Source organism: Coturnix japonica, chromosome 11 (assembly GCF_054131305.1).
Source record: "Coturnix japonica strain WE chromosome 11, WE-NBRP24, whole genome shotgun sequence".
NCBI lineage: Eukaryota > Metazoa > Chordata > Aves > Galliformes > Phasianidae > Coturnix > Coturnix japonica.
The window spans coordinates 4,067,415-4,091,104 of record NC_140673.1 but is presented as its reverse complement, the minus strand read 5'-3'; the positions used below and the strand labels follow the sequence as shown (position 1 = coordinate 4,091,104).

Here is a 23,690-nt window from a genome sequence, read left to right as displayed (position 1 = left end):
GTGGTGGTGGAGTTTTTTGTCATCGTCTTTTTTATTTTTTAATAAAGGATGAAGTGATGCCAGCTTCAAGTACTGATCTTTTTCATAATTCCTCCTACGAGAGGGTGTGCCCTCCTGCTGCTGTTAGGTTCAGTAACACAGACCTGCAGTGCCTTTTACTGGATTATTGAGTTGCTTGCTTAGAATGAAGTCACACAGACTAGGAAGAGCTGACACTGTATTTGTCTGAAACTGGAAAAGGAATTCCACTTGAATTTTAAATAAGCTGCTTTGGATAAAAACAGTTTCTTCTTGCATAGTGGCACTTTTTGAAGACAAACCTAATGCTGAGGGGTTGTATGAACTAATGTGTCAGGTCTCTGCACTTTTTGTTTTAGGTACCGAAAGCAAATGGAAGAAATGCAGAAGGCTTTCAATAAAACAATAATAAAACTTCAGAACACCTCAAGGATAGCAGAAGAGCAGGTAAGATTTGTTGAAGTAATTTCCTAGTTAGGAAATGCTGCTTCTGAGAGTGTTACAAAAAGGTACTGAAATCGCTTTGCTGCTGAAGATTTTTCTTAGCTGCATATCTGCATCCCCAAGTTCCCCAATTTTTATATTTGGGGAAATGTTGTGGTTTAACTCAACAGGTGGCTCAGCACCCCACAGTCATTTGCTTACTCCCCTGCCTCGCACTGTGATGGGGGGAGAACTGGAGGGGGGGAAGGGAGGAAAGAGGTAGAATGCATGGGTAGAGATAAAACTACTTAATGAGATAAAGGGGAAAGGATAATTATTATGACACACACATATATGATGCACAAGCAATTGCTCAGCACCCCCAGCTGATGCCCAGAGAGTGAGAGAACTCCCACTTCCTTCAGAACTCCTTCCACACGATATCATATGGTATGGGATATCCCTTTGGCCAGCTTAAGTTAGTTGTTCTAATTCTGTTCCCTCCCAACTCCTTGGGTCCTGAGCTGAGAATGGCCTTGGCTCTGTACAACACTGTGTAAGCTACATCTATAAACATCAGTGTATTATCTACATTGCTATTCTCCTAGAACCAAACCCTAGCATCACACCAGACACAAAGGAAAACAGTTCAGTCCCAGCTGAGACTAAGACGAGGAAAAAAAATCAGTTGTCAGATATTAGTGGCTGACAGTCTTTAAATGTCTATGGGTTATCCATATCACTTCTGTTTCTTGCAGTCAAGCCATACATTTTTAAAGTTTGCTTTTTTTTGCAACTCTGATATTAAGTATGGATAGGCGGTTATCCAGAACTTACTGAAGAGTCCTAAACTCTGGAAAGGGAAGAGAGATCCAGAAATGATTTAAGCTAGATTTGCAATTGAGGCGGTGCTGCATGTAAGCAGAAGTTTTAGTTCAGTATTGAAAATGTGATTAAAGGATGTGGGAGCTGTAGTAGAGGTTTTTTTTCCCCCTGTTTTCCTGCACTGCTATCCTAGCTTTCATGAGCAGCTTTCAACTACAGCATTAACTATGTGCTGAATAATCATAAAAGCACTTGCGCACGTCACAGCAAGTTTAATCAGAAACTCTCTGACAATCTCTGAAGTGCCACGTCAGGCCTGTAGTTTGCTTCTCTGTCAAAAGCAAAGAAAACTGCAACTTTCCTGAGTTGACATGCATGCTCTTTTTTGCTTGTTTTGAATATTATCAAATGCTGATCAGTCTGAGGGCTCTCTTCTTGGTTAACCTCCCTGATAACTCTGTTGAGATTTCCCACTTTCTCATAAGATGAAAGATCTTGTAAGGGTGTTCTGCAGGAGAGGGTATCTTCAAAGGGCTTATTCCTGGCTGGCTTGGGCTCCAGCTGTTAAGTGGCTGGCCATTTGATTGCAGAGCAGAAGCAGTGTTTCAGCCTTTAGATTTTAGCTTTGTCTGGTGATCTGCACGTGTTTTGGAATGTGACAGTACTTGGCTTCCTGATTGTCATTGCGCAGAGCTAACTACTAATTCTGCCTTTAATGAAGGTAGTAGTAGTCACTGTAATGAAAAACACTAGGCATAATGTTACAAAACACTGTTTGTTGTTTAAAAATGTTGATGTTCTGAAGTCTTTCTATGGTTAATGTTACATAAACAGTTTCAAATGTTAAGTGAAAGTTTTGTTGGAAACGTGCTAAAAGGATCACATGGATACATCATGCCTGGCTCTGTCAGATAGAATGCTGATGTGCATGAGTACGGGATAGTGGAACCCTGACAACTAAATAGCATGGGCATGACTCTCCTCAATACAGGATCAGCGGCAGACAGAAGCAATCCAGCTGTTACAAGCACAGCTCACCAACATGACGCAGCTAGTTTCCAATCTGTCAACAACCGTGGCGGAATTAAAACGTGAGGTAACTATAAATCAGGAGTGTGGTGCAAGATCTTGAGTGAGGGAAATAGATGCATAAAAATATCTCAGTTTGAAAGGGCATGGAGTCTTTAAGCAAAGCTTTTCAGTCGTTGCTTCCAGCCTGCTTCGGCAACTGGCCAAGGGAGGAAGAGAAAGGCTGAGTATTTTGGGCTGTCCTGTGCACAGCAAAATTGGTAATAATTTTTACTACAGCCCTGCTAGTCCTGTAATAGTAATCACAGCTCGTGGTAAAAGAAAGAACTTCCTTGGAATAACTGAATATCTCAGCCTTCCTGTAGTGCGTTACAGTTGATACAGTCCTGTAAAATAACTCAGTGAAATTAGAAAGCTAAACTCTGAGTTCACAATGGCAGCAGTAGGATTAGTTACACACAGTGTTTGAAACATGATGGGGTGGGGGGATGATGTGTTCTCTTCTTCAAGAACTTCCTTGGCATCTAACACGTTGCATAACAAATTGTATTGCATGGCTTTATCTGTTTCTCAGCTTCAGTAAAATGGGGTGCTTTACATTTCCAGCACTCGTATTTATATCTTGAATATTAACAGTCTTGCAATAGGATATCTAGGCTGTAATAATAGATGAGTGTGTGGAGTGTTGTTCTTACCTCTCCCGAGCAGCAGACTAGCATGTCTAAAACCCCTTCTTTCCTCTCTGGCTATCGTGATCTCTGGAGATGAGGGGAATCTTGGCACCAATACTAGGAACGTGTTCTTTCAAATGTTTACGTTCCTCAGCCTGGGATTTCAAGCCATATTTTAAGTATGATTCTTCTTGTGCATGTTGCCAAATGTGTCCTGAGCTGTTTTCTAGCACTTAGTGACACCCTCATTGGCACCTAATTGGCTGACCACCCGTTAATGAGTGCTGTGCTTTTAAATAGGATTTGACCATGGTGATCATCAGGGTATGACAGACCCTGGGGGGTCCATACTATGAGACCCATACTATGACAGTATCCTGGGGTTTGAATATATACTTTCTCTAACTACCTGAGTCAACTTGTCTGAGACATTTCATCAGAACAAGATGGAAAACACCAGGAACATTGCTTTCTGAAGTCTTTGTCTTCTCATCCCTTAGTGCACCTGAGGTAGATTGTAATAGGACAGTGCTGTTTATTTTGGAATGTAATTTGCAAAATACCACTGAATTTCGGCTTCTTTGTAATTCTAATAAGCATCTGTGGATGTTCGTAAATGAACATACTGGAAAGAGCATCCTAGGATGTGAAATTGAATGGTCTGGAAGATGAAACCCATTAAATCAAGTGATTGTAGTTGGAATTCATTGGGTACTACAGTGTCAACTGATGAAACACAAAATATTGACATACTACGTATCAAAAGTAAATGAGAAGTTAAATTTCTACACTGGGCTGTGGGAAGTATATCACTTTCAGATAGGCTTCCATATTGGTTATAGGGGGCAGCTGCTTCTTCAAGCAGCAGTGGTACCATAGTCAGTAGAATCTTGTCCCATGTTATCAGATAGTGGTTTTCAGTCTTTAGTCCTCAAGTGCTGCATAGCATTGTGCTAAATCAAACTCCTGGGAAAATACTCCAACTTGAATGTCGGTGTGAAGTGGAAAATTAGGGAAGGTGACTTGAAAACATAACAGTTGTGTTCTTTTGAAGTTCTCGTGTTGAAAGCAAAGTAATGATACCATTGCATTGCTGGTTAGTCTTTAACAGCTGTATCACATTCTTCCAGGTTTCTGATCGACAAACCTACCTTGTGATCTCTCTGGTTCTCTGTGTCATTCTGGGCTTGGTGCTTTGTGTGCAGCGGTGCAGAAGCACATCTCAGTTCTGTGAAGGTTACCTCTCCCAGATTCCTAAAAGTAATCACTACCCTAGCCCCAAAAGGTAATGTATTTGAAATTTAACTGTTCTTGCAGCTTTTGTTGTTGTTTCCTGTATCTACTGGGGCTGGCAGATCTGCTTTAATCCCAAGTTTACTTTCTGCGTATTTGAAATTGATTGTAAAGCACAGTTGCTGCTCTGTAGCAATTGTGGAGACAGTAAACTTGAGGTGCCTTGGTAGTACATTGTAAGTGCTGTGTCTGTTTGCCTGTCCTTCTTGGGCACCTGGATGAATGATTGAATCTGTTCTTCTGACAAAAATGCTTCTTAATGGAAAAATGCGCGATCCTGAGAAAAACATGCTTAAAAAAGCTTTATGTTTTGCATTGCTCTAGGTGTTTTTCCTCTTATGACGATATGAATTTGAAAAGAAGAACTTCTCTCCCGCTGGTCAGATCACAGTCTTTCCAGCTGTCTGGTAAAGAAGGTATGATCTACCTATAACACCAGTATTACACTCTGGGCACTGTATATTGTGTGTTTTATTTCAAGCGTCTATGAAAATGGCATCATGGGTTAATGTCAAAGTATGCTGAACTATAGTAGTTCACTAACACATTCTATATGGCAGGGCGGTTCGTTAATGTTACCCTCCCAGAACTGTGCTAGATTAGGCTAAAACACTAAATCCATTCTTAGCATTTTGTAGAGCGTAAATGATATCCTTCTTGAGGTTGGTAACAATTGGTGCAAGCCTGCAAAGCTTGTAGAAAGTGACATTATTTTTAATGCCAGAAACCAAGTCCTAAGTAGTCAATCTTGAAACTCAGCAGGTATGTATGTATCAACTGTATTAAGAAAAATTAGATCATTAGTCTTGGTTTGACTAAGAGGAACGATCTCACTTCAGTGTTTGTGTTAGATTCAGTTCCTTCGGCCATCGTTGTCACACAGAAACAAAAGTGGTGCAGCATTATAATGACAGTAACTACTGGGTCTGCCACTGGTGCTGTCCTTCCAGGTGCAACAAACCAGCTCGCTCCACAGTTATTGTACAGTGAATAAAACTGCATGGAAATTCATTACATGAATTGGAAACGCTGCAGTAGAGATGAGCAAGGGCTTAAGTTATTTTTTCAGTTGTGTTTTTCCAGTTGTATTTGCTGCTTAGGCTCAGAAGGAAAATGTTCAAAACACTGATGGAGGAAGGCCAGACTGATGTCACATCAGTCTGAGTATCTGTCCTGTTGATAGGTGCTTTTGCTTCTAGGTGCATGTTAAGTGCTGTTAGATTGTTAGCAGTTTGTACATTAGAAGCTCATTTCTGCCAACCACTCATTCCTTTTCCCAAAGGATGTTCAGTGCTCTGCTCTTATGGCCTCATCTGTCAGAACGTGAGATGTTTTCTGTCACTGACAGCTGCCATGTCAGCAAAGGGGACTTCCTCAGCATTGTCTTCACCTCCATGTACTTGTGTTGTATGCCCATAAGTTAATAATTGCAGCAAAAATGTGTGAGAAATGGACTATTTTTATCCTGTTTAGTTAGAATGGTGTTGTTTTGGAGCTGGCATTGTCAGTGAGAACTGCTGAATGTGTGTGTGCCCTTTCTTACAGTGGATCCCGAGGACCTGTACATTGTAGAACCCCTGAAGTTCTCCCCAGAGAAGAAGGTACAGTAGGTGCAGGGATGCAGGCTGAGCACAGTTCTGCCTGCAGGTGGTGCGTGTCTCAGCTGCTCTCTGCTGCCCTGCTCTCCAGGGCTGGGTCTTAGCCTTGCTTCCCTTTCAGAAGCTCACTGTTTCTCTTTTTACTTGTGATTTCAGAAGAAGCGTTGCAAATACAAAAGTGAAAAGATAGAGACTATCAAACCAACGGCAGATCCTCCCCATCCCGTAGCCAATGGGGAAATAAAAGGAAGGAAGCCGTTTACAAACCAGAGGGACTTCTCTAACATTGGGGAAGTTTATCACTCTTCATATAAAGGTCCTCCATCTGAAGGAAGCTCAGAAACGTCATCACAATCTGAGGAGTCCTATTTCTGTGGCATTTCAGCTTGTACGAGTTTGTGCAATGGACAAACCCAAAAGACAAAAACTGAGAAGAGGGCTATAAAACGAAGACGGTCGAAAGTTTCAGACCAAGGGAAGCTCATAAAAACTCTAATACAGACTAAGTCAGGGTCAATGCCAAGCCTGCATGACATAATCAAAGGAAACAAAGATATAACAGTGGGAACACTTGGTGTCACGGCAGTTTCTGGACACATCTAAATCTAGCTGAACTTCTCAAACAGGAGATTGTTTGTTCATTTGAGAACAGCCTGTGGTATTCTGTGGGAGGATGGTGGGAGACGAAGAGCTCAACTATTTGGAAAGTATTCAGAAATTTGGTTTCTACCTTTTTAAATGGATGGGATTGTGTCAATCTTGGCTATAAGCTGCAGCTTTACAAGGCTGAAAATTTCCTATGAGAACAGCATGGGGGGGAGGGAGGGCAGGGGGTTCGTTTTTTTTAGAGGTTTTTTTTCTCCACAGTTCCTGGGGCAGAGATTTTTTGAAACCCAGTTTGTTGGGTGGAATAGGGATAAAAGCCTAATCCTCTTCCTTCAGCTTTTTTCCTATTTCTTGCACCTTCCCATATTTATGTGCCTTTTGTCTATTTATAATGCCACTGGAAGAGGGGAGATACGATTGTTTGTCGTTTGATTTATTTTGTAATTTCTCTAGTTTTTTTGTTTTTGTTTGTTTGAAGATGCAACACTACAGTGCTGTAAAGGGACGTGTTGGCTTTCAGCTGGACTCAGTAACATGGACTGGATACTGTAAAAATACTAACGGATGGACTTACCTGACTGGACTCTGGTTTTGCAAAATCAATTGAGAAAAAAATCTCCCTGGGAATGGTGGTAGTTAGGTTCATTTTCACCAACAGGTACAGATTGGAGCCGTGGTCTGATGAGCTGAACAAATGACAGTTGCTCTTTATTATTTCTTGAGAACGATGGCATCTTGTGACAATGAATGCTTTTGTTATCAATATCGACTGCTGTAGTTTTCCCAAGGAGCTGAATGGAGGGCACTCCACTTGTTTCTGTGCTGAGAGCTGAGGTCAAAGCTCAGCTGGAGAGCACAAGGGTTCTCCAAGGCAGCCCTGGGTGTGCTGTGTTTGCAAAGCCTTGAAGTCTGACCAGTCCGGTTGGTTCCAAGTGGGTGTTTCCATAGCGCTTGCTTTTGTATTGGCTAACAAATGTGCAGTGTTTTGTATGGTTGATATTTTCGTACAGGAGTTTTTTTGTTCTTTTTGACTGTGACTGTATATTTGGATACTCTAGGATGTGTGACTGGGAAAACGTTGTGTGTATCTGAGTGAGTGGAACAAAAGGTGATTCTTTTTGACAGATGTTACAGGTTCACATTGTAAAAAAAGAAGTTAACTTATTGAGCACTTTTATTGGTACCCTTTTTAACAGATCTTAAGCCTTTCCTGGGTATTGTATGTAATGTGACTTATTTAAAGCCTTTGTTTTTGGTGTTTTGTTCTGTTTCTTTTTTTTTGCTGCTTTCTTGTTATTTTATGAATACTTTAAGGTGATGTACTTTTGGATTTGATCTGCACAATTAGCCAGTCAGAGCACGTGAACCAGACTTGTTGAACACGGACTTAAGAGTTTTAAACCTGGATGAGGAAAATGCGTACCTGAGTGCAGCATACGTTGTTGTGGAAAAAGAGTATGTAACTACAGAGCTGTAGTGCCATTAGAAACTGTGAATTTCCAAATAAATCTGAACACTTTGTCTTTAATTTAGTGGCACGTTTCCTTTGCAAATCTTATCTTATGGCTTAAATGCATCTCCAAGAAGGAGTGATCTTTTGATTTCAGTGTGAGGCCAGAACAACTTAGCTGTAGTGAGCCTACCTGCACTGTGTGCAGCCAAATCCATTGGCATTCCAGTCCTATACTCCTCAAATGTGATCTCCCCAGTGCTGGTTTCTCTCGTGAAAGTCTTTAGTTTCATCATGGGAACTGCTTTGATTAAAAAAGGAAAGGAATTGCCAAGTGCAGGAGGGGCTGCTCTGGGGGTGTGTGGCTTTTTTGTTGTGTGGGTTTTCTGTTTCAGTTTGCCTTCCTTCCTCTTGATGCGTCACATGTAGGAAGTTTGCTTTTCTGTCTTGGTTGTAACTGAGCTGTTTTTCCCATCAGTGAAGTGAAGCCGCATGGACATGACTGAATTCTTAGAAAAGCCCATCTTTACTGTCGTGAGCTGAAACCTCAGATTGAGAGGTGTGGAAAGAGGCCAGATGACTGATGATGCGATATGCAGGTGTCAAATGCATCTCTCTCTCTCACATTTCTTTCAAACAGTCCTGTATTCCCTACTATCTATTGATTTTTAAACCTGGATGGGGCTTAGGATCCTAAGGAGTGGTTGCATTGGGTATAAAGAAAGTAATACCAGCAATAAAGTTTTAAGTAATGAACATGTAGGGAGCCTTTCTTGAAGGCTCCTTTTTTTTTTTTTTCCTAAGAAATGCTGCTTCTGGGCTCTGGATGTACAGGAACTTTGGTGTTTTCAGTATCTGACTAACAGAAGCCTGGACATACAGTGAGAGCCGGCAGCCTAAGAGCCCTGTTGTGCTGTTTAATGGAAGTTTATGTTAGCACTAATGTCTCCTGTAAATAAAACGTGTCTGTAGTAGGATCACTGTTGGTGCATGTCAGCTGAGGAGCAACTGTCCACATTATTATTACCAAACATTTCAGCTATGTCTTGGTCTCAACTTTCCAACCAACCACATCATGCTTCAACTGCTGGGAAAGCTCCTTTGGGAGGAGCCTGCTGGGTTGCTCTGTGTTTGCTTCTGGCATGGATGGAACTGAACCACAGCTTCCTCTTGCTGTGCTTGATGCTTTTAATTATTTATAACCACTTTTTTTTTTTAAATCTTCTTTTTCAAAAAAGCTCCTAAAATCACATTCTCATTTGCTTAACGTTATCCTTTCATGTGGCCTCTTGAGTAATTTTTAGCTTCCTATTTCACTTTTATTAATATCACACTGACTAACCTGATTTCTTTGATGAAATAAAGGCACTTCTAAATTGGTTACGCTCTAGAGAGACGGTACTTTCTCATGAAGGTGGTTTATAAAGCTTGACGAATTGCTGGGTGGTGTGGATGCTTCACAGAGGGGCCTGGTCCATCCTGTGCTATGTTTTGTGGTGTAAAATGCCAACCAACTGGTTGTTAAGTGGAATCGGCCTCCTGGCTTTCGTTGCTAATTTCTGGAGTCTTTGAGTTACGCTGTGCCGATCTGATTTATTATATTGCTTAAAACAAAACCAGGTTGGAACAGCCATGAGGAAGTTGCTTTTGCATTAAAGCATTTCTCAGTGTAAACAAGCTGTCGACTTTGGCAACAGCCCGTATAGTGAGAAACCTGGCTGCTTAATGATGTGTAAACCAAGGGTCTTGTCTTTTAGGACGTGGATGTAATGTAGTACATCTGTGGAGGTGATGGCAGGGAGGGAGCCCTGAGCAGGATGCTGCTGGGAGATCGATCTGTGGAGCTGTTTGAGCTCCTGGATCTCTGCCACCGTGTCAGTGTGCTGGGGTGGTTGCACTGACAAACCACAGCACTCAGCTAATAGGGCAGGCGATCACCGTGAGGAGCCTGTTGGTGCAGAGAGCTGTTGTTTCCTGTTGCAAAAAGCTGTCGCACACAGAAGCACTTGGAGCACTTTCATCATCCCTTCGTGCAAGTCTAGGGACACCAGATTTTTAAGCAACGTGAGTTTTTAGCAAAAAAGGGATAATCACAAGCATATGCATCATATAAAAGTATCGCCAGCCATGTTTGCTGAAATAAGACGTTTTGCTTATATGCATTAAGCATCAGAGAGGAAATGCAGTTTGTTTTAAATATGTAAACTCCCCTTGCTGTGTGGTATTGGGAGAGAGAACTGGAGTGTAAGGTGGCTTCTGCCTTTGTCAACATGCAGCATGAGATGGGATGGAACAGTTGAACGTGCTTCACTATGGTACGAATGTTCCACTGCATTTGGAACACAGCGCAGAGCTCTGACCACAAAGTGCTGCGGGTAGGCAGCTATTAAGCAGTGTCTCATCGTGTGGAAACCCTGAGTGTCAAACAGCATCAGGTGTTGCTGAAGAAAAGAAGCTGACTGGGGTTTGTGGCAGCTTGAGAAGAGATTGTATTTCCAGGCTTCTTTCAGATAACATGGGTTAGCAAATGGATAGGAAAATAGATAATGAACAGGACCTCTTTGTGAATGTGAACATCTTTCTCGGGAGCTGTTGGTACCGACACACATCCCAGCACATGCCTCGTGTTTCTAGTGAAGGGGTGACTTTGGAGGGAAGCAGAAAGTATCACCTTTGCCTGGGAAAAGTGAACTGTTAAAACATGTAATTAAGAACCATTGTCCTTTGTGCAGCCCAGTGGGCTTTCAAGAGTTGTTTTGTAGCATTTCTGCTAGTTGTTGTAACAGGAAATATCTTCAGATACGTGTTTTACTGTGTCCAGAACCTAATAAGTCTTTGTCCTACACAGCATCTTTCTTAATTGTTTTTTAAACAACTAAATGGAGAGTGTGACAGCAGGCAGCAATGGCAGAGAGTGCTGGGAAGGGAGAAGTCTCTGAAAGCATGTTGTGAACTGCGATGGATTCTTTGATGGTAAAATAACCCTGGTTTTTGGTTTGCCGCAATGCGTGGTATTAGAGGGCTCTTGATCTGAATAGAGAAGATGCAGCAGGAACAGCTGAAACAAGGCTTTCATGGGCTTACCCACAGATCACAAAAATACGTCTGCATCTTTGTGAAAATAGAAAGCAGTGGGTCAGCGACAGGCACACCGGATTCTGGTGTTCAAGGTCAAAACCTGTGTGCTGGGGCTTCTTTCTTCAGCCACGTAAGAGACAACAGTTCTGTTTGTTCTTGCGTTAAATGTGTCGTTTTTTAAACGCTGCCCTCCCCCAAATACACTACTTTCATTATGCCAGTGAAATGGAAGAGCAAATAGCTATGGACATATGGATAGTCTTCTGTATAAATTCATATGAAAGCTCCTTGCCAATACTTAGAAATCTGTGGCCAATGGAGACTTAAATACATTGAAAAATCTCAGTTTCTCATGATTCTCTGTCCTCATGATTGAGCAGAGCCTTTAAGAGTGCTGGGCCCTACGCTGTGCCTGGACTCTGGATTCTTCCTCCAAAGGTGAGGAAGTTGTACCAGGATGAGCAGTGCAGTGTCTAATCAGTCACCCAGCCAGGTGAGGTCCTGCTGCAGCACCCACCATTGTTCTGAGGAAGACTGAAAAACAAGAACTGCCCTTTCTAACATTCCTCAAGTTGGAAGAAGACAGGAGGCAGCAGGAAGTAATTTGTCCTTTGCAAAATGAAGTGCCTACTGATGTAATTGACATCTTTATACTAATGCTAAGGGGAAAACACGGCTCTGCCTCTCACCTCTCATGCAGGATGCCAGAAGCAGAAGAGTCTGTTATTCCCCCTGCTTGTGGTGCAGGACACCGCAGTGGAAAAGCAGCTGTCTCTGCCTGTGTGGGCTGCTGGAAAGGGTGGCTGGCTTGTGGGTGTGTGTGATTACTCAGCCCCTGCCTGACGTGCTAGCACGGTGCTGCTCTGCTCTGTGCATCTCCTTCCTGGGGCTGTTGCTGTTTGAGTGCAGCCTGCCACCAGCTCTGTCCAACTGCATTTGCGTGCTGCTGCAGCGTGGGAGGAGCAGGAGGGTGCCCTGAACTTGCAGCAGAGGGCGGAAGCTTTTTGGGGTTTGCTGCTCGAGGCTTTCATAGAGTTGCAGCATCTGAGCTGGACGATTGCAGCTGGAGTGATGATGCAGGCACACAGAAGCAGATCTGGGTCTTCCCCCAGGGCTCAGTCTGGGGCAGCCTCGGCAGTTTTTGGCTGCCACATGGATGATCACACAAAGCGTGTCCAGCCCATCCCACTCCCAGCCCTGCAGCAGAATTTGAACTATATGTACCCACAGATCTTCTGGGTGGATGGCTGTGCTGATGCCAGCGCCTCCTGCCATCCAGCATCCCCTGTCGCTCCCTTCCCACCACCAGTACCTGATCGGAGGAAAAAACCAAAGAGCAACAGAGAAAGGAGCAGCGTCAGCTTCCTGGTGATCTTCTTGCTGATCCTGCTGGCGCTCACTGGAGTGGGGCTGAGCATGTTTCAGATCTTCCACCTGGAAAAGGAGCTGGCTGAACTCAGAGAGGTAAAGTCTGCCTGCTGGCCACACAGGCCGTGGGGAGAAACTGGTGGCAGTGACGTGTGCCATGCCAGTGTGCGTGGGGCTGTTGGTTACTGTGAAGGACTGATCTGTTGGTGCCTGTGGTAAATATCTGGATGTCCTGATGTCTGGGTGCTGCAGGCTCTTCCTCCCTGTACACTTAAACTCGCAGCTCTGCATAAGCACCCAGAATAGCCATTGTTGAGATAGCCTGGTCGCATCTAGATGGTGCCCTTATGTTCTCACGCTGCTGAGAGAACTTGTCACTCTTCTTCTTTTAACAGTCTGTCAGCACTGAACACATCCCTCCAGCTCTGGAGAAGCTCATAGGTGAGTTGATGTACATAGAGAAACTCTCCCTTGCCAGCATGTGTGAATGCTTCTGCCAAATCCTTCCCTCCCCTTGTCTGGTGCAGAGGCAGGGCTGCAGCTCTGGAAGCGCTTCTTGCACTTGCTTGGTCTGAAGAAGAGTGTGGCAAAAGGGCGTCCTGCATCCTGCTTGCTGGAATGCTCAGTTGTGTCAGTTGGGACAGTTTGCTTCTGCTTTAGGGCCTCAGTGTCCTGAGACACTGCAACAGCGTGCACAGAAGGAGGAGAGTGGATAATCAAGATGTACGCTGCATGTTTTAGGACTTTTTCTCTTTGCTCTTTTAAGTTTTTGGGATGACATAGAAAATTTTGTTTTCATTGGGAGTGGGAGATCCGCACACTATTATCCCTCTCCTAAAACCTGAGCAAAAATCCTCTTCTTGAGTTCACCTGTGGAGCCATTTTAAGATGAAAACTTTCCTTTCTCACTTGTTTTTTCCCTTTGCTTTGGATCACATCCGATCCTTTGCTTCAGCTCTTACTTTCTAACTCTCTCTAATGTTCTGTAGCATTTGGCTGAGCATCTTTCTATTTCTTCACAGCAAGCCATGGTGCCTATGTGCCCTTTGCTGCTGGGAATCTACCCCTCTTTAGCCTCGCAGATACCTCTGTTCTTCTCAATGGACTGGCTTCTCCATGGAGCATGTGGCTACAGTCTCCTCTGTTTTCATGCAGGGCAGGAGAACAAGCCAGTGAAAAAGGAAGCAAGGAAGGCAGCACACTTAACAGGTACGTGCTGAGGGACCAGCAGGATTTGGGAGCAGAGAACAGGGCAGATGTTACTGGGATGAAAGAGCAACCTGGCTGTCGTTGTAAGGAGCTGCACTGACTTTCTCATTTTCCTTTAGAAATGTGTGTGCTTTGGCAACTTGAAGGTGCCCCACTGCTAAAATATTCCTCTCATTCAAGCTTTTTAATGAGAGCTCTATTTTTTTCCTTTGGTTTTTGTTTCTGTTAGTGATGTGCTTTCAATGGCAGCTCAACACCAATTAGAGCACATGGAAGGTGTGAGCTCCCACCTCCGTGAGGCTGGGGTAAACTTCTTATGTTGCAGTCAAGGACATGGAGAACAGGTGCCTTGTTTGTGACCTGGGGTGTAACTGAAGGGAAAACATGTTAACGCTTGTGCTTACTGCTCCTCTCTCATTCTGGCTTCCAGGGAACCCCACACAGCAGAACCTTCCATTGGAGTGGGAGTCCATCTCTGGTCATGCCTTCACCAGCGGCGTTCAGTACCGTGCTCAGGGCCTTGTGATCAATGAGACCGGTCTGTACTTTGTGTACTCCAATGTGCTGTTCCGGGGAAGGCGCTGTGACAACGAGGTATTGACCCATGTTGTCTACAAGAGAAACCCAGCTTCACCAGGCAGCCATGTGCTGATGGAGGACAAGCGCATCAATTACTGTACAAAAGAGAAAATGTGGGCCCGGAAAAGCTACCTGGGAGCTTTATTCAAGCTCAGGGAGAGGGACAGTCTGTATGTCAATGTTTCTAAAATTGATCTGGTTAACTTTGAGGAATCCAAGACATTCTTTGGGTTATTTAAGCTTTAAGTGATGCTGTTGGAGTGTGGCTGGCAGCACCCTACGCACAGGGATATGAAGGGCGCAAGGGCCACTTGAGAGGCAGCAGTCCAGTGTTTCCAACACCAAAGCAGGGTCTCACTCAAGGAAACCCATCAAGAAACCATATCTCAGCCTTCTGCGTGAGCAGGCTCCAGAAACTGGTGAAGGGTTAAAAGCAGACCTCTGGGAAGCACCTGGGCTGTCCTGTGGCTACCTGAAGAGAATCACACGCTTTCTTCCTCTGAATAAAACAGCCACTCTGAAATGTAGAGCATCAAAGACCCTGTTGAAACTCACTACTTGCTCAAGAAGACTCTGCTACCTGAGAAAGTGCCAGGGCCTCAGTGGCACTGGCCCACAAATGCTGTTGTGCCCCTGGTGAGCTCAGGCCATTTGGGGACAGCTGGTCTGTGTCCAGGAGGCTGCTCAGTCTGAGCTGTGCTGTGCCACACCATGGGCAGCAATGTGGGAGTAAGCTCAAGCTGCTTTCCCTGAGCAATTGTCTGCCCATCCTAGCTGGACACTTGGCACTGTCACTTGTCTGAAAGGCACCCACCTATCAGCTGGCTTGTTAAGCATGGTAGGTTTGTTTTGTGTTAAATTATCGACTGTTCCCTTCCCAGAAAATATCCCCACCTTTTATTTAACTCACCTTGCAAGGAATGTGCTGGAAGTGGCAATGCCATGAGGGGTCCTGGCCCTGTGAAGAAAACAAGGTCTTGCTGAATCCTCCACATGCAATGATGGTGGGTATAGCAGGAAGGGTCCAGGTACCCTTCTTGCTGATAGGACCCGAGCAAACCAGCCCTGGCTGAGCATGGGATGCTCTCTCCTGGGCAAAACACAGATGGCAAATAAAGGTATAGTTTTCTAGAAAATGGCCCTGTACTCTCCTTATGTGGGGCAGAATGCTTTTGCAATGGCCAAGCCCGGGACGCTTTTGGTCAGTGGACAGGACCCTGCTCTACCTCTAGCAATGTGCCAGAATTTGCTCCCTGACTGGTGAGGGAGGCGCTGGGTCCCTGCCACGGAGCTTTCAGGCAACACTAATTGTTGAGAGCTGGGGATGAGGGAGGTGTGAGATAGACAGCTCAGACTGGGCAGCTAAAGCTCTGTTTGACCCTCAGGAAGGGGACTGATCTAGAACTGCAGAGTTAAGCTCACGTAGAAAGGAATATTGGTGGGAAGTTTTGGAGAGCCCCCGTGCTTTGTAAATGCTGCTCTGGGTGTGATTTGTGAGCTCTGGTTTGGATGTGGGTGGCTGGGAGCTCCCCCCTGCATGTTGCAGGTAGTGATGCTTGGAGCTGGACACAAGCTTTTCTCCCCAGCCCCAGGTCATGGCTGGGTGTTGATTTGCTTTCAGGGTGCTGTCCCTGAAAGCACCACGCTGCTCTCAGTGCCTGCCATACACAGCAGCACTTCACATAACAGTCTGAAGGGTAAAGAGGGGAAGTCATGCTTAGTGTTAATAACATTTGCACACTCCAGCACTGGTCCACAACGCTTCTTCCTTGCAACGGTTAACTTCAACTTGCCACGTTGTCACTAGGCAGTACAAAAAGGCTGCACTGCATTATTTTTGCCTGTGGTCCAGGCTTCTTGTAATTCAAACAGCGGCTCTCTAGCAGTGTGTGGTATTTATTTCCTTTTCTCTGGTGCTGTCCTCTGCTCTGTGGTGTGTGGCCTGTGGTTGTTGCTTTGTGGAAACATGTTTCTTTGAAATCCAGGAGTGGACAGGCCATTGGTGCAGTCAGGTGCGGTGAACACTATGTCTCTGCTCACACAACTGGCCCTGCTGCATGCGGAGCTTTCCATTGCCTTTCTCAGGAAGGAAAGTGCCTCTAAAAGTCAATGGTTAGGAATCTTTTTGCTTAGCTGCTGCCTTCCCTCTGCACCCATCTCCTGCCAAAAGAGGGGCAAACCACTTAGAGCAGATACAGCGGTGTTGGACTGAAACTTTTCAGAAGGTGCTGGAAGCTTCTTCCCTTTTCTGGTTGCTGTTTGTGCTGTGTTGCTTTCTAGACATCTATCTGAAGAGTGACTGTGCATCTCTTTACACATCTGTAAGCAGCAATTTCTGAGCATGTTGTGCGCTTCCTTTCTTTGCTGGTGATAAACAGCTTAGAGAGATGGAGAGCATTCAGCACCCAAAGGAAACTGATGCCGAGATTATGCACTCTACCAGTGCTGTATTAGCTGAGCTTGTGGGCCATGACTAAAGATCCAAAGTAAGGTTGTGACAGAAGCATGCAATTTTAAACTGTACAGAGTTGATTCACAGACTGCTTGTGGAACAGCTCTATTAAAGCCATTGGTTGAATTGGCTCCTGTCTCCTGATGGAAGAGCCTGGGCCATGTGTGGAGGTACTGCAGGGCTTGGGCAGTGTTTAATAACACTCCAGGGAGCTTCTCCTCTGATCTGAGAAGTGATGAGTCCAGAGCAACTCCTGTGAAGCACCTTCTGGTCAGCTCCTAGTGCCTGGGGGTCTTCTCTTTCTTCCTAGGCACAGGCATTCTTTTCCTATGTGATCCAGCAAGTCCATTGCAGGCACAACAACTCTCACAGTCAGCTGGATCCTTTCCAGGCAATGCCTGCATGTCTGGAGTGTGCAGCTGGCCAAGCCTGCATGACATAAAAACACTCATGCTGCACAGCAAGCTGCTTGAGAGAGATGGGCTCTTTTGTGGTTGATGCATATCAGATACTGCATCCTATATATCTACCCTGGTAGAGTAAATAGCGCAGCTTCTACAGAAGAAGTGCAGGAAGCCAGAGGAGGTTTGACAGTCTCTGAGAGGCAGAGTGTAAGTATAAGGGGTAGGATGAGTAACAAGCAAGGCTGGGGTTGGGTGCTGCTCCTCACAGACCCATGGAGATGAGAGGTGCCATGATGGCAAGCAGCCCCAGCAGCTTCTGTTGCAGGCAGCTTTCCCCTAGCAGAGAAAACCACCTTCAGAGAAGCAGAAATGGCCCCTAATAGCTATGGCCAGTGTCTCTCATATCTTTCCTATTAATACTGCACCTGTGTCTTCTGATTTTTTACCAGCCTGTGGTTACTTGTGTTGCAGAGGAAGGTCACTGGCACGCAGTGAAGGCCGGAAGGGCTCTTGTAATGCAGGAGTGAAAGAAGCCACTGTTGGTCAACAAATGCAGCAGTATCAGAGACATGAAATGGAGCTCCAACCTGGGCTGGCTCTCAGCAGGCTCACCCAGATCCACACTGCACAGATTAGTTGTAGTTAGCTGATATGGGTTATATATGACTCCTTTTGTAGCCCTCCAAGAGAGAAAAGAGAGCACAAAAATGGAAGAACTGGTCTGTTTTTAATCCGTTCTCAAAGCCTGTGAGTTAAGAAGCAATCTTCATTCTATTGGATCAGACAAGCTTCATTGGTGCTGATCTTTTTCCTTTTCTATTTAATTATCGTTCCCCAAAAGGCAGCCTTAATGTTTCCAAGTTTTGGTTACTGTGTCTTGTGGGATTACTTCTAGGTCCTGGAGCTTAAAGAACATATGAACCACGTTGTGTAGGAGGAGAGGGAAGCTTAAATATTACTCCTATTTTTCTAGCACTCAGAAGAAGAGGCGCGTTACGTCATGGTTACAAAAGTGCAGTTTTAGGCATGACTAAGTGACTGAGGTTTAATGCAAAGGAATGAGGTGAGTAAAAAGAGAGGAGGAGCTGTTCTGCAAGGTGAGGGAAGTGACATGTGAATTTCTCAATTTTATTTTAAAGATGAGGAAGAAAAGCATGACAATTTGTTGCCAACTCATCTCTCGAGGTAATGTGAGATTCAGATATTCCACTCCCAGCACATAACCCAAGCCCTGATGCACGAGAAGTGGGACCACTTGTTGTGGTGGACCTCCTGCCCTGTCCTTGTCGGGCAGAGGGAGGGGACCGAAGAGATGGGGAGGAATGGAAACAAGTCTCAGCTCAGCGTCACAGGCAAACCCTCTTCCTACCTACCTTAATTCCCCACAGAATATCTGCAATGAAGAAGGGGTATCCAAGAACTGGCTTCTGAAAGAGGAATCCAAGTCATAGAAAATTAAGAATGCTTAAGCAACGAAAGAGGATGTTATTTGCTCTAATTCCCCTGCTTGGTTTCAAAAGGACAGTACCCAGAGAAATTCAGCATATATAGTAAATAAGTCCCACTGCTGTCCTTAGCTTGGGCAAGGGCAGGTTATCAGGCTTGTTCTCAAATCAGCAGCATGCTGTTGCAGCCTTTGTGGTGGTCCTTGCTTTTGTGCTCTAAAATTGATCCTGCACATTCTTGCTGCTGAGCAGCCCACCAGGTTGTGTGTGGCTTTGCAAGTGTGTTTCTTTGCTGCTGCTATGAAGAGCAGGAGGTAATTGTTGTTAGTGAGCTACTGTCTGTAAGCTGAGCTCTTCGACCCCTGCAAACATGAAAGCTGTTGAAGTTTGTTTTTTTGGGGGGTCTGGGTGTATATCTGCCTCCTGCCCACAGCTGCGTTTCTGTGTTTATCTGAGCTTACAAGAATTTGAGTCAGGCTCATCTGCTGCCCTGCTTACCCTGAATTTTAGCACGCGTGGGGGACAATCATTTTCAAGGTTTGCTTGGAACTCCCCACTTGCATCCTGTGCAGACCCTGCTTGCTGTGCTGGAGAATGTGAGTCAGGAGAGGCTGCTGAAGGAGAGAAGGACTGGTAACTGCCTGATCCAGCTGGGACCACATTAGGTATCATTGGTCTGCACGTGGAGCCTGTGTCTCATTCTTCCCCGCTCTTGAAGTATTTATGATGTGTTTATATGCATTCCCTTCTGCACAGGGCAGAGCTCATGGGCAAGAAGTGGTACGATCCATCCAGCAGTAAATGTATCCATACATCCAGTGCTCTCCCAGCTTTGTAGTTCAGATGTTCAGTACCTGTTGAGATCATCTAGACCGTGGTACAACAGAAATAACCGGTGCTGTGTGCTGCGCCTTCAGATGTGTGAGTCGCGTTTTGATGCTAATAACTTGCTGGCCTGACTGTTCCTGGTTCCCAGAATGCACGTATGATAGTAAAGATACAGTGATGGGTGCCCAGTCTGTGATAAAAGCCTGAGGCAGCTCCAGCAAGTATCAGGCATTGAGCCTGCCTAGGAGAACAAGTAAAGCCATCCCACACAACTCCCACCTCTGTATTTTGCTAGGAAACCTCATTAAAAACCTTTATAAGGCCTGTAAGTAGCAGAACCACAGGTCTTTTAGAAGTTTTGTAATTTCCACCCTTCTAGCTCATCTGTCAGATTGGGAAACAGAAAGCATCAGAGAACCTGAAAAGGGGCTTGGAACCTTGTACTGATGCCCCCAGCAGCATTCATTCCCTCTGGTACCAGGTACCACCAAAGGATACAGGCTGTACGAGGTGATGTGAGTCTCTGTGTGCCAGTCCTGCAGGACACTGGCCTTTAAAGATCTAGGTGCCATGTCAGCACACCAACACCATCCTTAGACTTCATAGAGCGCTAAGTGGACACCAACTCAGCACTGCTCATAGGAGGGAGCTCGATGTGCTGGGGAGATGGGTGGGATGGTGATGACTGCAGCAGACCACAAGGCTGCTGTTTATAACTGTTAGGGGTAAATGAAGAGCATACCAGGAGCTGTACAACCACTGAACTCTGTGAAAAGTCCTGAAGTGGGCATTTTGGTAGCAGCGGTTTCATTTCTGTATTTCAGCTGATTGCCCGTAAACCACGTTTAGCGTGTAACTTTATAGGACACTGTGAAGAAAAGTGTGGTTAAGTTTTCTGCAGTTCTCATAGTGGAGTTACACCAAGAATCAAAAGAGACTCAGGAAACTGGGCCAGTTGTGAGTCTTGCCTCTTTACCCACCCAGGGCCAGGACAAGCAAGTACACCTGGCTATTCAGAAGGAGAGAATAAGGTCATGGCTTAGAGAGAATAAACCAGTGTTTATCTTAAATTGTTGACTTCTAGTATCTTCAATCGTACAGCAAGTGCTGCTGCACAAACCTTCGAGAAACTTGACACTAGTTTCTTGTGATCAAGTTGCTATCTTCTGCTATCTTGGGACTGTTTTCTAGTGATCTGCACCTTTTGCAAGACTGGTCCTGCTGCTTAACACTTTGCTTTTGCTCCTTAGGGGTATGAAAACCTTTCACAGAATTGCTGCATTGCCAGTTAGCAATATGCCTTGCGTAACTGGTTTGTCAGTTTGGTCTTTCTTTCACTGCTTTGACTCTTCTCATTCTTCACCTTTGATTTCCTTGGGGGGAGGAGTGGTTGGGGGGTGGAGGAGAAAGAAAACAAAGCTACATTGACCCTGCAGCTCTGCTTTCTAGAAGTGCCATTTCCTGTGGTCTTAAAAAGCATGCTGAATAGGTTCTTCTACATGCTGCTTCTCTTGCTGAGTGTAAGTAGGTAAGTGGAGCCCTGTGCTGACCCAGAACCCCGAACGGAGCTGTTGAGTCAGTTTGACAGCATCTGCTGGGAATCCCTCCTCTAAACCATTGAATAGGGTTATGGTTTCCTTTGGCCCTGTCAGCACTGCTGACCTGTCTCCATCACAGACAAAGCCTGCTTTCCCTCTCTATACCCTTGAGTGCTGAACAGGGATAGATACCTCTTTGTGGAGAAGCAAGACTGAGCCATGTTGAAAGTTCTGGCTCCAGTACCCACCCAGCTGCTCCAATTCAACAGGCTTGGGGGAGAAAATAAATGGAAAACTTGCAGGCCAGGGAAAATGAACTTTCTGCCTGTTAAAACAGACTTGGAGAGTGAAAAGCAAAACAAAATACACAACATCTCTTCCCAATCCAGGCACTGTTCAGCTTTGCCCTTTCCCTTGTGCCTCCCCTACCTGGTGGGGCAGTGGGATGGCAGCAAATGGAAGGATCTGGAACTATTGCTAATGGGAAGAAATGCTGTCTCACAGGTGCGGTCAGAATATTAAAAAACAAGCAGTTCCAGTCCCAGGGGGAAGGACAGTGACCTGGAAGCAGGGGTACAGATCTGAGTCTTGTGAGGTGGCCATGTCTGTCTCAGGCACCTGCCACTGTACCACAGCAGTCTGTAACAAGTGAGATGCTCCTGTGAGCACTTGTGGCTGGAAAGAAGAGCTTGAATAGAAACAAACAAAATGCTCGCTTTTAGTAAGAGACCACTCAGAGCAAGGAGGGAGAACGAAACTGAAGTGTTTGCCTGCAGCACTCCCCACGGCCACTCAGTCCTGTCAGCCCCAAAGCTTATCCTTGTGCTGCAGGCTGGGAATCCTCTCTCTGCCCCTGCAACAAAGAAGGGGCACTTTCCCCCATCCAGGCTCTGCACCTCCCTCAGGATGGGGCAGGTTTCCTCCTGCTCTCCTCTTAAAAGCGGATGATAAATGGCGAATGCACAAAGCCAGATGCAGCTAGTAGGTGCCTTGGCAGTGGGTGCCTGCCTTCAGTCTCACCACTGGGCTGGAAAATGTGAATTTATCATCACAGTAATGATGCTAAAATCATTTAGCATGATATGGGGGAAGAGTTTTGCAGGGCACACTGTTGTGCTCACTGGCTTCCTGGGGAGAAGCCTGAAAGCTGGTCTGTCAACCTGAAAGAATCAACACCACCAAGAGTGTTGGTTCTTTCAGGTTGACAGACCAGCTTTCACCACCACCAACCTCCCTTGTATGAGGCTTTGCGGAGACTTGGAGGTGCCGAGTCTACAGAAATTTAGTCTAACAGCAGAGAACAGCCAGTGAGCAGTATATAAGGTCCATCCCTCCCAAGGGCACAGGGCCTTCAGAATGCTTGCTCTCTGAAAAGAGCAAGGCAGAGCCCTCAAACATGGGGCAGCCAGCAAGTAACTCTCCGAGGTGTCTTATTTTCATGCTCCAGGCTGGTGTCAAGCACCAAGGTATGATAACTGTGAGCTACAGACTTGTTGGGTGCGACATCCAAAATGGCTCCAGCAGCTGTATGAGGCTGCAGACTGGGAAGACAGTTGTAGCCAAAACAGATGCTGCTTCACGGAGACCTGCTAGAAAGTACATTTCCCAACTACCACATAGAATCTTGCAACCCCTTTTTGTGGCCTGATATCTCAGGAATGCTCTGACACATCCTGAAACTAAACTCATGCATTAGGAACAGGCAGGGGCTTCAGAGCTTGACTGCAGGTGTAAAAGCATGAGAGGACTGTTTAGATATGCTTTAATTTTTTCTGGGCCTTCTCTGTCACAGCCAATGTTCTCTCTGAAATTAGAAAACTGTGAAACCTAAAGTAATTTTTTTTTTTTGCCTTTGGCTCACAGCTATTATCTGAAAGTATGTTTTGTGCTCTGCATCATATTTTTCTTTGCTCTTTACCTTTGGTTGCTTATTTATTTATTTATTTATTAATTTACGATGCCTTTCCAGGTGACATATGATTCTTGTTTTTATCCTCTTTGATGATTTGCTAGGAGTTGTGCTTTTGGTGAGAAAGGAAGCTGAGGTTAAAAGTGATCCTTTCCGGGCTGCAGAGAGAAACCCCTGTCCTCGGAAGAAAGCAGCCGGCTGAAGTCACTCTTTCTTGGCTATGGACTTGGAGGAGTCCGCTCTTGTCAGAGTACTGAGAAGTGCAATTCGAGCGGCTCTGTGGCAGCTGAAAACTATCACTATTTATCTTAGAAATAAATCATGTTCTCTCATAAATATCACTCTTGATCAAACTTTCTTCCCAAAATACTGCATTTCGTCACCAAGAGACATTTTCTAAACAAAATTCCTATTTTAAGCACAATACGACAATTTCTCCACAAAATACATATTTTTGTCTCCAAAATATGACTATTTCTCCCTTTAATATCAATTTATGTCAAAATTTAGACAATTTTCCACCAAATATAAATATTTATCCCAGAAATAAAATATTCTCACTTAAGTATCTGCATTTACGGGGGAAGACCTGCTGGAGAGGAGCTCCACTGAGACGGACCTGGGCGTCCAGGTGGACAACAGGTTGACCATGAGCCAGCAGTGCTCCCTTGTAGCCAAACAGGCCAATGGCAGAGTGAGGTGCATTAAAAAGAGTGTGTCCAGCAGGTCGAAGGAGGTGATCCTCCCCCTCTACTCTGCCCTGGTGAGGCCTCATCTGGAATATTGTGTCCAGTTCTGGGCTGCTCAGTACAAAAAAGACAGGGCTCTCTTGGAAAGAGTTCAGCGGAGGGCCACAAAGATGGTGAAGGGCCTGGAGCATCTCCCCTATGAGGAGAGACTAAGCGAACTGGGTCTTTTTAACCTTGAGAAAAGAATGCTGAGAGGGGATTTGATCCAGGTTTATAAA

At 45.1% G+C, this 23,690-nt stretch overlaps 2 protein-coding genes across 10 annotated transcripts in view; both read left to right on the top strand.

The window, feature by feature from the left end:
• SUCO (SUN domain containing ossification factor) overlaps positions 1-7,991 on the top strand; it is a 29,469-nt gene extending 21,478 nt beyond the window's left edge. For 4 of the 8 annotated variants that reach the window (XM_085510908.1, XM_015869736.3, XM_015869734.3 and 1 more), the window contains 6 exons: positions 378-465; positions 2,258-2,362; positions 4,097-4,251; positions 4,584-4,675; positions 5,805-5,860; positions 6,014-7,991. In XM_085510908.1, the coding sequence (XP_085367034.1) occupies positions 378-465; positions 2,258-2,362; positions 4,097-4,251; positions 4,584-4,675; positions 5,805-5,860; positions 6,014-6,460 (943 nt within the window). In that variant the 3' untranslated portion in view covers positions 6,461-7,991. The remainder of the gene's footprint in view (positions 1-377; positions 466-2,257; positions 2,363-4,096; positions 4,252-4,583; positions 4,676-5,804; positions 5,861-6,013) is intronic. The other 4 variants (XM_085510910.1, XM_085510909.1, XM_085510907.1 and 1 more) reach the window with 1 other exon arrangement.
• Positions 7,992-8,706: 715 nt separating this feature from the next.
• FASLG (Fas ligand) lies at positions 8,707-15,283 on the top strand. Of its 2 annotated transcripts, none has more exons than XM_085510927.1 (4): positions 8,707-12,455; positions 12,755-12,800; positions 13,515-13,568; positions 13,999-15,283. In XM_085510927.1, the coding sequence occupies exons 1-4, from the start codon at positions 12,063-12,065 to the stop codon at positions 14,391-14,393; spliced, it is 888 nt and encodes a 295-aa protein (XP_085367053.1). In that variant the 5' UTR covers positions 8,707-12,062; the 3' UTR covers positions 14,394-15,283. The 2 variants fall into 2 exon arrangements, with proteins under 2 accessions (XP_085367053.1, XP_085367054.1); XM_085510928.1 differs by having other exon boundaries at positions 13,382-13,568.
• Positions 15,284-23,690: the final 8,407 nt, after the last annotated feature.

Bases quoted from the DNA above. Each gene is read 5' to 3' on its own strand.
- FASLG (XM_085510927.1), top strand. From the start codon at position 12,063: ATGATGCAGGCACACAGAAGCAGATCTGGGTCTTCCCCCAGGGCTCAG. The intron at 12,456-12,754 runs GTAAAGTCTGCC...TTCTTTTAACAG, and splicing joins AGCTGGCTGAACTCAGAGAG to TCTGTCAGCACTGAACACAT. The intron at 13,569-13,998 runs GTACGTGCTGAG...TCTGGCTTCCAG, and splicing joins GAAGGCAGCACACTTAACAG to GGAACCCCACACAGCAGAAC.